Below are 15,780 nucleotides of genomic sequence, written 5' to 3' on the forward strand. Positions count from 1 at the left end.
TATTAAAACAAAATGTGTTGTCTGTCTGTACATGACCAATGAGGACATTCAATATTGTTACATAATCATAAGTCAACTATAATGCCAAACTGTACCTGTTTCCTTTCACTACCTGTGTCATTCCACGAATAGAGTGCCTTTTGGGTAGTGTCATTTTGTAAAAAATAATTTATTCACCTAATTTTGACATTCTGTCATTAACTTAATTCCACTTAATAACAACTTAATATTAAACATGCTTTCCCATCTCAAAAGGTTAAATTAAGAAAAACTACAATTAAAGTGACAGGGTTGACGATTTCACCTTAAATCAGCCATAAATTCCCTTGTAACAGGGGGAACGGAAGCTTGTGTGCAACTAGGATGGACAATTGAATGCAAGCTTCACAAAACATTTCTAGCCTACTTATCTATGGGTAACAGGGTTGACGTGTTATGCTCGGCACACTCAGTTTTCCACCACAAAACAGATAATTGCCAAAATGAGAAGAATTAGCGCACTTAATTTGACAATGTTCCTTTTGGGAAGAAAAAATACATTTAAAAAAGTGTTGTTCACCTTACAGAGTTGACCTTAAACTTGAGTGACAAATGTAAATGTAAATGAATCACTAATCACATTTAAATAAATACAAATCTTCAGAAACTTTCCCAATGCCACAAAATAACTTTTCAATGATGAAAACTTGGGTTGCCAAAATTGATTTTCTGTGAATGCACATTATTTAGTTTATTGAAACACACTGTGTAATAGAGATTTTAAAAGGTGAATTAAAGAGAAGGCTTTTATTCACCGAGAGGCTTGTAGGAAGTCACATCAGTGGCTACAGAAACACGGTGTCACTGAAACATTATCTGTGTGCCCTTTGCTCAGTCTGGCATCAAACTTGAACCATAACAGTCAACACTGGCAGACATTTGATACTGGCAGAAGAAACAGGTCAAAGGTAGAACATCAGTACAACAAAAAAAACGTAATTAAGTATGGTTCTTAAACATACGTGGTTAACCCGTTTCCCTTCCCCCAGCGTAATACATTGGTGTGCGTCTCCCCACACATACTATCAAGTTTATTACATATCAATCCAGTTCATGTTAGGATGTGATATTTCCGAGACGTTCTTATTTGCATTGTCACACTGACAAATGATACCAAAAGATGCACTCGTGTTTTCATAACAAATTCCTTTATTTCTATTTCACATAAAGCTCTGCAGTTTACAAAGACAAATGCTGATAACGGTCCTGAGGACTTGTAGCTTGACAGCTGGTGTATTTACAGCTTGTTGGCTTGAGACAAAAAGCAGACAAAACAAATACAGTAGAAAGTGCTGACGTAGGACTTTGCGGTAATGAACTGAATGGACAAAAATAAACAAAAAAAACAACTTAGTGTAAGGCACCTTGAATACATTGCATATGTACCCGTGTCGAATAATATATTATTTTGACCAAATGACAGACGCAATAACAAACTTTCACTAGGTAGAAAGACAAAAGCGGCTGTACCTTAGTAATTACAGACATATACTCTGCCAGCAGAGGGCAATCTGGATAGATATTACATATATATATATATATATATATATATATACACAATATACAAGATATAAGAAACTACAAATAACTGGATAATAAATTAGCTTATCTTCAGCTGAACATGCCCCAGTATACTTTATAATATAATTGTACCAATGTAACAGTGTTTCTCATTCTCTAACAGTTTTGAGTGTCTTCTAAAAGAACACTGTCCTTCAATTGAAAACATTCAGGAATAAAGTATTACCCGATATAAGAATTCATATTCCAAAACTATAATTTTCTAAATGTACATTCCATCAACACGTACCGGACTTCTATACAAACATAAAAGTAAAATGGCTATGAATTATACAATATGGTTCTATGTTCACATTTGGAGGGAAGCCATCTGCCATTTGCCAACAAACACAACAATCTCTGACAGTGTGGTTCTAAGACGCTATGATGTGTTACTACGACAACGTAAGACGGTTGTCTGCCAATCAAATTCCATCTTCCCAGTGTCCATTCAGCAGGCCTTGGCCAAGCCAACGAGCATGTCCGTGTTCGCCCGGCGGTACTGAGCCTTGGTGTTGGTGACCGCGCCGTGCTTCTGCCGAAGATGCAGCCTCAACTGGCTCTTGTGGCGAAAGTGGAGGTCACATTTCTCGCACTGAGGAAGAAAAGAATGGAACGCAATGAGTCACTAATTCAATCAAACTGCCTGTCAACGGGTTCATTCAATGAAGGGTTAGCAGGAGGACAGAGGCTATAGCCGATATTCATTTAAGCTGAGGCCCTGGCTTGTATATAGCGATACTCTGCTTATGCTATTGATAGACAGTCACAGGAAGCCAGGAAGGGATTATTGAGGAAGTGGACCAGTCACGATTTAGCCAATACACACTGGGTCAAGTGAACGGAAAGAAAAGGTGTTTACGTGGTAGGGCTTTTCTCCCGTGTGGATCCGTAAGTGGCTCTTGAGGGTCTGAAGATGGCGGAAGTGCGTCCCACAGATCTCACAGGGATACGGCTTCTCCCCCGTATGGATCAGCACGTGGGCACGGAGGTGCGCGACCTAGGAAGAAAATCCATAAGATACTTTAGATCTTGTAGGAGATAAATTCAAGTAAATATAAAAGAATACATGAATTATATTACAATAACACATACAGTTTTGGACATATCTGTCCTTAATGAGTGAATCACAGTTCATAGCTTTTTCCTCACCTGTATGAAGCGAGAGCCACACGTTTCACACTTGTATGGCTTTTCTCCTGAGTGGATGCGGGTGTGGGTCTTGAGGTTGGCCGGCCGGTTGAACTGAGCGCCGCAGATGTTACAGCGGTACGGTTTCTCGCCTGGATTGCAAAAGGTATAAAAAACATGAAACACTGATACCATTCCAGGACCTTGTATGTACTCTTGAGTACACAAAACATTAGGAACAACTACTCTTTCCATGACAGACTGACCAGGTGAATCCTGGAGCATCGCACAGAGATGCACAAATACGATAAAACATTGAAAATGGGCGAATCTCTCCTTTAAGATGTAACAGAAGTCTTACCGGTGTGGACAGTCTTGTGGCTGGCTAGGTTCCCTTTGTAACGGAAGGCAGCCTGGCACCGGTCACACTTGTATGGCTTGTCAGCATGGACCTGGAGCATGTGGCCTTTCAGGGAGTCCGCTTCCGTAAACTTTGAGTTGCAGAAGTTGCAGAAGTTGGAACCATTCTCTACAACAGAAACATTGAGATTTAGTCAATGAAAAGTGTAATAGCGTGAATGAAAATATACTGCGTTAACGTTTATAGCACTGTCCCCACTAACTGAAGTACATTACTCACCACCGCTTGAGTCGGAGTACTCAGAGTGCAGCTCATTGTCCTCCCCGCTGTAGGTGCCAGGGGAGCGGGGACACACCACCAGGTGCTGGGGGGCATCTGTACCACAGGAGGAGCATCTCAGTTGGCTAATGTTGTGATGGCTGGCCTGTGGGACAAGGATCTGTTCTCCGTGCACGTTGACCATCTCTGCAGCCTGCAGCTCCTTCATCGGTCCTTCTGATCCATTAGTCCTGTTAGAGTCCTGAAGAGGGGTGCAGTCCCCAGCCTCAACACTCCCTCCCTGGGCCTCGTCCTCCTCCTTCTCCCTGGAGGTCTGGTTCATCACGATGAACTTGTACTTCTTCCAGTTGCGGGCCTTGGGCTCCTGGGAGCAGCCAGAGGGCTGGGTTGCATTCCTGCTGCAGCCGCTGGACTCGGTGGGGGAGTTGGGCTGGCAGTCAGAGCGGAGGGGGCTCTGCGGGCTGCAGATCACCCCTTTGCTGCAGCCTGGGGACAGGCTGAGGGAGTCTGGCTGGGGGGGCTGGATGCTGTCCTCCTCCATGGGGGAGGCCCCTCGGTGTTTAGGTCCCTGGAGCCCCATGAAGGGCCCCGACGGGCGGTTGGAACAGGGGAGAGGGCGGAGGATCGTAACGGAGGAGGATGAGGACTGGGATGAAAGAGGGTGGTGGATGATGGTGGTGGCCTCTGTGCGATTCGCGGGAGAGAAGAGTTTCTGAGAGACGGAATCCCCTTTGTGGAGGTCACTGAAATTGAGGGCGTCTGGCAGCTTTCCGATGGGCAATGGGACGTGTTTTCCATGGACGTGGTGGGAGCTACCCGAAGCATTGATACCAGTGAATACACTGGGGCAGTAGCTCCTCCGGTCTCTGAGGGGAGACATGGATGTGTGGCTGGGGCTGGTCGCCAACCCATCCAGAGCCCTGAAAGCAGGGAGGTCCTGAGAGAGACGCATCGGGCTGGTCAGTCCCTCATCTCTCTGCAGAGTCACAGACTGCTCTCTAAAAGGGCCAGGAAAGAAGGAGAAACACCCATTTAGTTCCAAACAGATACTATTCAGATGTGCATAAGTTAAAAAAAATAGGGCCTGGAATATTCACCGACCCAACCAAGAAAAGTTCCAGGCACTAGTAGGCTACAAACCAAGTATAAATGGACGAGCAATTATGTAAATGTTGTTTGTACCTGGACTTGATGAATCTGCGGCAGGTGTCCACCACATGTTCCATCTGGAGGTATGACGCTGTGTTCATGGTAACCAAAACCAGGCTGTCCTTCAGGGTCAGGGTGGAGGTGTACATGAAGTCCAGCAGGATGGCAAAACCATCAGGGTCCACCGTGGGGTCCAGGCTGATGGCACTCAGGTTACTCTTCAGGGGGTCGGTGAATATGGAGTAAAAGAGCCCACTATAAAACAGGATTTTTTTTAAATCGCATGTTAAGATTGTGCCTTTTTCTCTTACAATGGCAGTCGCATAGCACAAGATGAACAATTGGCCTACAAACACGTAGTTGGTCTTGAACGAACCTGCAGGCCACGAGGACTGCCCTGTGAGCGCAGAAGCGCTGACCGTCAATCTGGATTGTGACATCTGTCAGGATATTTCTACTGCGGAGTCGGTTGAAGTTGAGCAGAACATCACCAGCATGGCGGGTGAATTGAATGCAGCCATCTGCCAATGAGGCCATGATGTCAGAATCTGGAGAAACATGGAAAAATACAGTATTGATAAAGGACAATCCGCCAAGCTCAGACTGTGTGAGTTGCTGATTAACATAAACATAAAGTATGCAAATCTGCTCTAGTCATATATTTGTCATATGTTATACGCTACATGACCAAATGTATTTGGACAGCTGCTCGTCGAACATCTCTTTCCAAAATCATGGGCATTAATATGAAGTGTGTCCCCCCTTTGCTGCTATAACAGCCTCCACTCTTCTGGGAAGGCTTTCCTCTAGATGTTGCAACATTGCTGTGGGGACTTGCTTCCATTCAGCCACAAGAGCATTAGTGAGGTTGGGCGATTAGGCCTGGCTCGCAGTCAGTGTTCCAATTCATCCCAAAGGTGTTCGATGGGGTTGAGGTCAGGGCTTTGTGCAGGCCAGTCAAGTTCTTCCACACTGATCTCGACAAACCATTTCTGTATGGACCTCGCTTTGTGCATAGGGGCATTGTCATTCTGAAACAGGAAATGGCCTTCCCCAAACTGTTGCAACAAAGTTGGAATAAAGAGAATCGTCTAGAATGTCATTGTATGCTGTAGCATTAATATTTACCTTCACTGGAACTAAGGGGCCTAGCCCAAACCATGAAAAACATCCCCAGACCATTATTCCTCCTCCACCAAACTTTGCAGTTTGCACTATGCATTGGGGCAGGTAGCATTCTCCTGGCATCCGCCAAACCCAGATTCGCCTGATGTACTGCCAAATGGTAAACGTGATTCATCATTCCAGAGAATGTGTTTCCAATGCTCCAGAGTCCACCACTCCAGCTGACACTTGGCATTGCGTATGGTGATCTTGGGTTTGTGTGCTGCTGCTCAGCCATGGAAGCCCATTTCATGAAGCTTCCGAATGCTATGTTCCCTTTCTGTGAGCTTGTGTGGCCTGGCCTACGACTTCACGGCTGAGCTGTTGTTGCTCCTAGAAGTTTCCACTTCACAATAACAGCTCTTACAGTTGACCGGGGCAGCTCTAGCAGGGCAGAAATTTGACCAACTGACTTGTTGGAAAGGTGGCATCCTATGATGGTACCACATTGAAAGTCACTGAGCTCTTCAGTAAGGCCATTCTACTGCCAATGTTTGTCTATATAGATTGCATAGCTGTGTGCTCGATTCTATACATCTGTCAGCAACGGGTGTGGCTGAAATAGCAGAATCCACTAATTGGAAGGGGTGTCCACATACTTCTGTATATATAGTGTATATGAGGACATATTGCAGCATCATAATCCTATTACCATTGTAATCCTATTACCATTGAACTTGGTGTAGGTGGCACCATTTCAATGTCCAACAAAGTAAAAAGCATTACTGTAAATGGGACCACGTCTCTGAGGGAGGCTACAGATCTAAAATGCCATGTCAGCTACAGCTAACTCTGAGGCATTGAACTCATGTCCATGGCATAAAAATAGTGACAAGCCATGATTGTTGTGGAAAAGTAGACTTTATACAGGTTACAGTAAATAAGTTAGGGCATTTGCTGGTACCCAAATATTGGATTACATATTGCTATTAGACCTACCATAGACATTATTAACCCTTACAATAAACGTACAAATACAATATTTGTACTTTTAGAAATTATGACCTTTATTTTACTGCAAATATTTTACTATACATTAGTTAAGAAATTAAGAAACACTTTAATAAAAGACACATTTAAACCCCGTTTCCGATTTGCTTTTGACCTATAGCCAAGCCCATAAATGCTGACGGCTCACGCTTGGAACATGTTTCGCATTTAGTACATTCCGTTTTGGGGTGAGCACAGATTAGGTTGCTTCAAAATACGCTTCCTGTTCTTCGATAGGCCTATACGTGGAAAGACAGCTTGTTTAACATATGACATTTAACACTGGTTATACCCAATTTATTTTAACTATAAAAATAAACTATACAAATTGGAATACGGCAATGCGAATAATAGGTTGTGGGATTTTAGGAGTTTCTAATGCATGTACGCACAGGACTACACATTGCACAGAGGCTCCCACTGTAAATGTAGTACAAAACGAGTAGGCAGTTATTGATAATAACGGTCCATAAAAACAAATCAAGAATGTAGACCTGCATCAAAACATGATTTGTTTTGTCTCAGCATTGAACGAAAAACTATTCGACAGATCATGAGTGGAAATCTACCAGCGAAGTTCAACCACCATCAAGAGAGAGAGAGAAAAGTACAGTGCTCAAAGCTAAAATGTAGTACGCAGTGATCTAACAAGACAGGCTCGCCCTGTTGCGCGAATTTTCTTGCTCTTAGTTAATATTAATATTTAACGACTATTAAAGACACACACTTTTTGAGAATATAAAATTCATATTAAGGCAGAAAAAAAAACTTCGATAAATCAAAAACATTCTGACTATATCAACCCAAAAGTAATCTTTATGTACAGTAGGATAGGCTATAAAGGAACTGCACATTCGGCCTAACATATTATCTCTCGATAATATCTAGATATTCGATAAACCAACATGATAAAAAAAAGTGAGCCATAATGTGGCAATACATTTTTTTTTATAATAGTTTCACAATGACAGAATGAACCACGAACTTCCGACTGAATCTCTGGCAAGCACGCTGCTTGAGCAGAGGGGATACTAGACTACTTGACCATTAATCAAGTAAAAACATCAGCAAGAAGTCTAGCAACTGCAGCCTAAGAAACCCTACTGTTCACAAAACTAAAGAAAACATAAAACAATGTCAAGAATTGAAGTATTTCAAGTGTATCAATAGAGGTCAATGAGCCACAACGAATGTCTACCACTACAAGCAACTTCTAGCATTATACTGTAAAATAATGAGGGGAAAAATTCACCTTATAAAACTTTCCTGGAAACTTCGTGCATCACCAGTTCTGAGAATCAAGTTCTAAGAAACTCAAGGGTTTAATTCTCGGAATTCTACCAGCGGGCCATACCATTTCCAAATCAGTGGGGAGGGTACATGGTCTTGTGTGTGTCTTTTTATCGTCATTACACGACATATATTTGGATATTCTATTTAGTCCGTAAATTAGAGACGATATACTATTGATTAAGTTGAAAAAAATAAAAGGGTGACATGGATTTTAACTATGACAACTATTTAATTATTGCTCTATTATACCTCTTTAGTGTAACTGTCCAAATACAAGGTCACCTGACCATTCTATATAGACCTCGAAGAAAATGAGCTCGTTCACGAGGATGGACACGAGCAAGGTTTTGCGTAAAGAGATTTGATCTATAAATCAGGCGATAGGTAGGTGGCCTGCCTGTCATTAGATGCTTTCTTTTTATTTTATTTTATGCACAACCCTCTACCATCACTACTATTTGTTGCCGAACATGTTCAGACTACTTTTTGGAGACGTCTTCAGTTTCAGCTATCCACTTTGGATTGTAACCTTTTTTTTCCGTTCACTGTTGTGTGGAAGTAGGAGCAATTACATAAATTTTGGTATTGTGGGGGACAAAACAGTTATAATCTTTTGACGGAAACGCACGCTAGTTTTAGGAAATAGTAGCCTATAGCACCACAATGCCCAACGTTGTAGTCTAAGGTGGTTGGATTCTGCATTCGTAGTAATTTTTTAGTAAGTATAGGCAAAAACATGTACAGAAATCTCCACCTACATAGGCGTGAATAAAACTTTTGCGCAAGTACTACAAAGGCAGCAATGGTTATGCGCTATAGGCTAGGCATCATGCGGAACTGCTCTGTATTATTTATCTATTTATTACATTGTAATAATTTGTAATAAACATGTTGGAATGGATTTACACTTGAACTCTATTTTATTTAACCTACTGGTACTTTTACATGACTCGTTTACAATATCCCCTAGCACCCGCAGTCAATAAAGAGATTGGGACACGAAGATGAGATCATTCCTTTGGGATAGCATACTGCCCGACTAGTATGCTTGAGACACAAAATGAGGTGTGAACTTTTGCCTGTGTTTAGGCTATTCCATCTATGTAACTTAAAGGGGCAATCTGAAGTTGATACATCCATTTTTGGACTTGAAATTGATGATATGAACCCATTGATTCTTGAAGAATATAACTTAGAAATGGGGTTAGTTCAACTGTCATACCCCGTCAGGACCCCAAAATGTTTCACTCCAATGCCTGTAAACTAAGTAAATGTAAAAAATGTATGGTCAGTCCTTGCATACATTGCTCTGTCTATGAATTTTAGAGTGGTTACATTTCTCCAGCCCCATCCCCCAGCTTGTTACGAAAACGGGTGGGGAATTCGCTTTGTTATTGTTTCAACTGCTGATAGCTGCTTTAAGTAGCCTAACCTATGAAGTGCAGGTGCCAGGCAAAATGTAGGCTAAACAAAACCTTAGGCCTACTTACACTACATGACCAAAAGCATGTGGACACCTGCTCGTCGAACATCTCATTCCAAAATCATGGGCGTTAACATGGAGCTGGTCCCCCCTTTGCTGCTATAACAGCCTCCACTCTTCTGGGAAGGCTTTCCCCTAGATGTTGGAACATTGCTGCGGGGACTTGCTTCCATTCAGCTACAAGAGCATTAGTGAGGTCGGGCACTGATGTTGGGCGATTAGGCCTGGCTCGCAGTCAATGTTCCAATTCATCCAAAAGGTGTTCGATGGGGTTGAGATCAGGGCTCTGTGCAGGCCAGTCAAATTCTTCCACACCGATCTCGACAAACCATTTCTGTGCACGTGGGCATTGTCATGCTGAAACAGGAAAGGCCCTTCCCAAAAATGTTGCCACAAAGTTTGAAGCAGAGAATCGTCTAGAATGTCATTGTATGCTGTAGCATTACGATTTCCCGTCATTGGAACTAAGGGGCCTAGCCCAAACTATGATAAACAGCCCCAGACAATTATTCCTCCTCCACCAAACTTTACAGTTGGCAATATGCATTCGGGCAGGTAGCGTTCTCCTGGCATCTGCCAAACCCAGACTCATCTGTCGGACTGCCAGATGGTAAAGTGTGATTCATCACTCCAATGAGTCCAATGGCGGCGAGCTTCACACCACTCCAGCCGATGCTTGGCATTGTGCATGGTAATCTTAGGCTTGTGTGCGGCTGCTCGGGCCATTGAAACCCATTTCATGAAGTTCCCGATGAACAGTTATTGTGCTGACATTGCTTCCAGAGGCAGTTTGGAACTCGGTAGTGAGTGTTGCAAACGAAGACAGACGATTTTTACGCACTACGCGGTTCAGCACTCGTCAGTCCCGTTCTGTGAGTTTCTGTGGCCTACCACTTCGCAGCTGAGCCATTGTTGCTCCTAGACGTTTCTACGTCACAATAACAGCACACGGTTGACCGGGGCAGCTCCAGCAGGGCAGACATTTTATGAATTGACTTGTTTGAAAGTTGACATGCTATGACTGTGCTACATTGAAAGTCACTGAGCTCATCAGTAAGGCCATTCTACTGCCAATGTTTGTCTGTGGAGCAACGGGTGTGGCTGAAATAGCTGAATCCACATATTTGAAGGTGTTTTCGCATACACTATATATACAAAAGTATCTAAAATAGGACAGCACTCCGGTGAATAAACTTAAATGAACATTTATATTTCTGCACTAACGTTTGGGGTATGAGCTCTTCTTCAGCGTGCATAAGACGCAATGGCAATCAATGTTACAACAATAACACAGGCCACACACAGGTGGGCATACTTATAGATTCACAAAGTCAGTAATGGCCCAATCAAAAGATCCCAGCAGAGGGAGCTGTGGGGGGGGACATGAAAAATCAAATAAATAAATACAAAATCGATCCACAAAAACACACAATAAAGCCTAAATGTCAGCAGGGTATTTTCAGTCAACCTATTTATAGCCTACAGAAAAAGAAGGAAAGAAACATTTCTCACTGAGACCTGCTGGGGCAAGAGTGCCCAAGTAGCCTATCCAATACATCTCTCTTCTGGAGAAGTCATTTATCCCCATCTCCTCCCCCATGTAGCACCTTCACCGTTCAATATAACGTAAGGCACTTAGTTCCTTATTATGGCTTTTGAAATGCCTGGCAACAGGTGATTTTTCATTATGTTTGCGAATGGAGCTCTTATGCTCGCAAATCCTTCTTAGGTTCACGTTTGGTCTTACACAGATAATACTTGGTTTCAGGAACACTTAAGAAGATATACAACATAGGCCTATTTTGCCTACTTAACTCTCCCATAGGGTTTTCTTGAATTCCCTGTTTAGTAGGCTACGATGTATACTTAAAATCAAGTAACATTGTGAGTGAGTGAGTGAGTGAGTGAGAGTTTCAGATAGGATCCAAAACATTTGGCAACATCAACAAAAACAGTCTCACACTTGGCTAATTGCATTGGGTTCTGTTCTACAGCTCTCAATTATGGCTGTAGGCTCTAGTCAATATAGGACAACTGCATCCATTCATATCACTCAATACTCAGTCTATCAGATGCAGAATCACTGGTTCAGCCATTAGTAATCACTACGTACACAGTAGTAAACTTGATCACACATTTATTGTTGGCCAGAGTCACGGTGTTTCAAATCACAAGATTTCGTCCGGCGGATAAGAACCAAATATTATGTCCATTAGAAATGCTTTGATGATGAGACCTTTCAGCCTTTACAAAAAACAAACAAACGTCTAAACGAAGATGTCTAGCTTTAGTGCCATTCCAGATGTAACTTATTATAGTCAGTGGTGCAGTGCTATTGTATTAAATGTGCCGGAGCGGCAAAAAAAACGAGGTCATAATTCCTCAACCAACGTTTCCACCATATTAGGCCTAACTCATTTCAAAATAGGCCATCATCTATCTCTGTCAGTTGTGAATGATAATTATTCTTGTTTTACAGGTGAAACGTCCAAGCTGCATCTGAATGCCAAATCGTAAACATTTGATCTCAGTCAGTTTCATCAGAATATGCATTCTGATCTTCTTGAGGGATGTGAGTAAATACACTTTGAGCTGATGATATTAACAAGCTTCAGACTAGCCTAGCTGTATTGTTTCCATCAGAGCACATTCATCCTATGGCACACACTGTTTAGTTTTGGCTGCATCATGAGAAAAAAAAACATGACCGTTCAGCACAATCATCCTTAAATCTTATTAGAAATGACATGGTGTTTTTGGTCTTACAGTAACTTTAAAGTATGCTATTATAGTCAGGCTGTTATGCAGAATACTAATGAATCATTCATTAAGCTCTGGCAGCACTACACCACTGATTACACATCGTTTTCCAAAATGACCACCAATCAGCTCCATGGGGCCATATTTGACAAGATTCATATGGTCGTATCTCCATAAATAATTGGTACGCAGACCAATGATGGCTTAAAATGTTTGAAGGGGTCTGGAGAACACAATAAAATGGCCCAAGTATTCCATATCTATGTATCCTTTAGATATTTTATAGAAAAGTGGTGAAGTGCCCAATAATCTACCAAATGTCCTGATTCTTGAACATACTTTCATCCTAATTTTCAATATTTTACATTTAAACACCTAAAACTGTCAAATGGGTGTTCCATAAAGTCTACTAATTACAATTACATAAATTATAATATTCTGTGTGTTGTCAATTTCAAGAACTGTGACAAGAAACCTTCCTTGTGCTTACTTCCCTGTATTTAAAATGTTTAAAATGGAACAATGGACATGAAGCCATTTCAATAGAACTCTACCTTTTTTAATGGGATGTGAGGGACACATACTAAGGCTACCATTATTTATTATGAAGCCCTGTTTTGCCACATGTTATACATCATTCTAATCCACGGATGACACAATATTTAGAAGTCATTAGGAGCATGCTGAAATTTGATCTGCTGGACTATGGTCAAAATGAACTCAATATGACCCCTATTAAGGTCTTAATACTTCTTATGGCTGGAATCCCGTTAACGGGATCGATATGACAACAGCCAGTGAAAGTGCAGGGCGCCAAATTCAAAGAACAGAAATCTCATAATTAAAATTCCTCAAACATACAAGTATTATACACCATTTTAAAGATAAGCTTCTCATTAATCCAACCACAGTGTCCGATTTCAAAAAGGTTTTACAACGAAAGCACACCAAACGATTATGTTAGGTCAGCAACTAGTCACAGAAAAACACAGCCATTTTTCCAGCCAAAGAGAGGAGTCACAAAAAGCAGAAATAGAGATAAAATTAATCACTAACCTTTGATGATCTTCATCAGATGACACTCATAGGACTTCATGTTACACAATACATGTATGTTTTGTTCGATAAAGTTCATATTTATATCCAAAAATCATATTTATATCCAAAAATCTCAGTTTACATTGGCGCGTTATGTTCAGTAATGTTTTGCTTCCAAAACATGCGGTGATTTTGCAGAGAGCCACATCAATTTACAGAAATACTCATCATAAATGTTGATGAAAATACAAGTGTTATGCATGGAACTTTAGATAAACTTCTCCTTAATGCAACCGCTGTATCAGATTTCAAAAAAGCTTTACCAAAAAAGCACACCATGCAATAATCTGAGTACCGCGCTCAGACACAAAAACAAGCCATACATATATCCGCCATGTTGGAGTCAACAGAAGTCAGAAATAACATTATAAATATTCACTTACCTTTGATGATCTTCATCAGAATGCACTCCCAGGAATCCCAGTTCCACAATAAATGTTTGTTTTGTTCGATAAAGTCCATCCTTTATGTCCAAATACCTCCTTTTTGTTCGCGCCTTCAGTTCACAAATCCAAATTCACGACGCGCAGGCCAGACGAAAACTCAAAAAATTCCATTACAGTTCGTAGAAGCATGTCAAACAATGTATAGAATCAATCTTTAGGATGTTTTTATCATAAATCTTCAATATTATTTCAACCAGAGAATTCCTTTGTCTTTAGAAATGCAATGGAACTCAGCTACCTCTCACGGGCGTCCGCATGGCTGAAGCTCATGCCCGAAGCTCATGCCCCTCTGGCAGTCCTCTCACTCAATCAGCTCTTATTCTCCTCCACTTCACAGTAGAAGCCTCAAACAAGGTTTAAAGACTGTTGGCATCTAGTGGAAGCCTTAGGAAGTGCAATATGACCCCACAGACACTGTATATTGGATAGGCCAAGACTTGAAAACTACAAACCTCAGATTTCCCACTTCCTGGTTGGATTTCTTCTCAGGTTTTTGCCTGCCATATGAGTTCTGTTATACTCACAGACATCATTCAAACAGTTTTAGAAACTTCAGAGTGTCTATCCAAATCTACTAATAATGTGCATATCTTAGCTTCTGGGCCTGAGTAGCAGACAGTTTACTCTGGGCACCTTCTTCATCCAAGCTACTCAATACTGCCACCCAGCCATAAGAAGTTTAACCTGTTGGGGGTAGGGGGCAGTATTGACACGGCCGGATAAAAAACATACCCGATTTAATCTGGTTACTACTCCTGCCCAGTAACTAGAATATGCATATAATTATTGGCTTTGGATAGAAAACACCCTAAAGTTTCTAAAACTGTTTGAATGGTGTCTGTGAGTATAACAAAACTCATATGGCAGGCAAAAACCTGAGAAGATTCTGAACAGGAAGTGGCCTGTCTGACAAGTTCTTGTTCATCTTGGCTCTTTTTATTGAAGACTGAGGATCTTTGCTGTAACGTGACACTTCCTACGGCTCCCATAGGCTCTCAGAGCCCGGGAAAAAGCTGAATGATATCGAGGCAGCCCCAGGCTGAAACACATTTACGCTTTTGGCAAGTGGCCGATCAGAGGACAATGGGCTTAGGCGCGTGCACGAGTCGACCCCGTGCTTTATTTTCTTTCCTCTTTTTACCTAAACGCAGATTCCCGGTCGGAATATTATCGCTTTTTTACGAGAAAAATGGCATAAAAATTGATTTTAAACAGCGGTTGACATGCTTCGAAGTACGGTAATGGAATATTTAGAATTTTTTTGTCACGAAATGCGCCGTGCTCGTCACCCTTCTTTACCCTTTCGGATAGTGTCTTGAACGCACGAACAAAACGCCGCTATTTGGATATAACAATGGATTATTTGGGACCAAACCAACATTTGTTATTGAAGTAGAAGTCCTGGGAGTGCATTCTGACGAAGAACACCAAAGGTAATAACATTTTTCTTATAGTAAATCTGACTTTGGTGAGTGCTAAACTTGCTGGGTGTCTAAATAGCTAGCCCTGTGATGCCGGGCTATCTACTGAGAATATTGCAAAATGTGCTTTCACCGAAAAGCTATTTTAAAATCGGACATATCGAGTGCATAGAGGAGTTCTGTATCTATAATTCTTAAAATAATTGTTATGCTTTTTGTGAACGTTTATCGTGAGTAATTTAGTACATTTTTAGTAAATTCACCGGAAGTTTGCGGGGGGTATGCTAGTTCTGAACGTCACATGCTAATGTAAAAAGCTGGTTTTTGATATAAATATGAACTTGATTGAACAAAACATGCATGTATTGTATAACATAATGTCCTAGGTGTGTCATCTGATGAAGATCATCAAAGGTTAGTGCTGCATTTAGCTGTTGAAAAATTGGGTGTCTGATTATTTCTGGCTGGGTACTCTGCTGACATAATCTAATGTTTTGCTTTCGTTGTAAAGCCTTTTTGAAATCGGACAGTGTGGTTAGATTAACGAGAGTCTTGTCTTTAAAATCCTGTAAAATAGTCATATGTTTGAGAAATTGAAGTAATAGC

At 41.4% G+C, this 15,780-nt stretch overlaps 1 protein-coding gene across 1 annotated transcript; it reads right to left on the reverse strand.

The window, feature by feature from the left end:
* Positions 1-1,770: 1,770 nt before the first annotated feature.
* On the reverse strand, positions 1,771-7,987 carry LOC106568762 (B-cell lymphoma 6 protein homolog). Its single transcript, XM_014139400.3, has 8 exons — positions 7,926-7,987; positions 4,896-5,067; positions 4,553-4,774; positions 3,371-4,368; positions 3,092-3,259; positions 2,752-2,882; positions 2,462-2,599; positions 1,771-2,194 (listed from the first exon to the last, which is right to left on the reverse strand). Exons 2-8 carry the CDS (start codon positions 5,054-5,056, stop codon positions 2,051-2,053), a joined length of 1,962 nt encoding a protein of 653 aa, XP_013994875.1. The 5' UTR covers positions 5,057-5,067; positions 7,926-7,987; the 3' UTR covers positions 1,771-2,050.
* Between the last annotated feature and the right edge of the window lie 7,793 nt (positions 7,988-15,780).

This window comes from Salmo salar, chromosome 14, assembly GCF_965601325.2.
Source record: "Salmo salar chromosome 14, fSalSal1, whole genome shotgun sequence".
In the NCBI taxonomy this organism is placed as follows: domain Eukaryota; kingdom Metazoa; phylum Chordata; class Actinopteri; order Salmoniformes; family Salmonidae; genus Salmo; species Salmo salar.

What these genes read in the sequence shown, in the direction of transcription:
- LOC106568762 (XM_014139400.3), bottom strand. Translation starts at nt 5,056, where the DNA reads ATGGCCTCATTGGCAGATGGCTGCATTCAATTCACCCGCCATGCTGGT. An exon ending in GCAGTCCTCGTGGCCTGCAG is followed by an intron (nt 4,775 to 4,895) that starts GTTCGTTCAAGA and finishes CCTGTTTTATAG; the next exon opens with TGGGCTCTTTTACTCCATAT. An exon ending in GTACTCCGACTCAAGCGGTG is followed by an intron (nt 3,260 to 3,370) that starts GTGAGTAATGTA and finishes TTTCTGTTGTAG; the next exon opens with AGAATGGTTCCAACTTCTGC.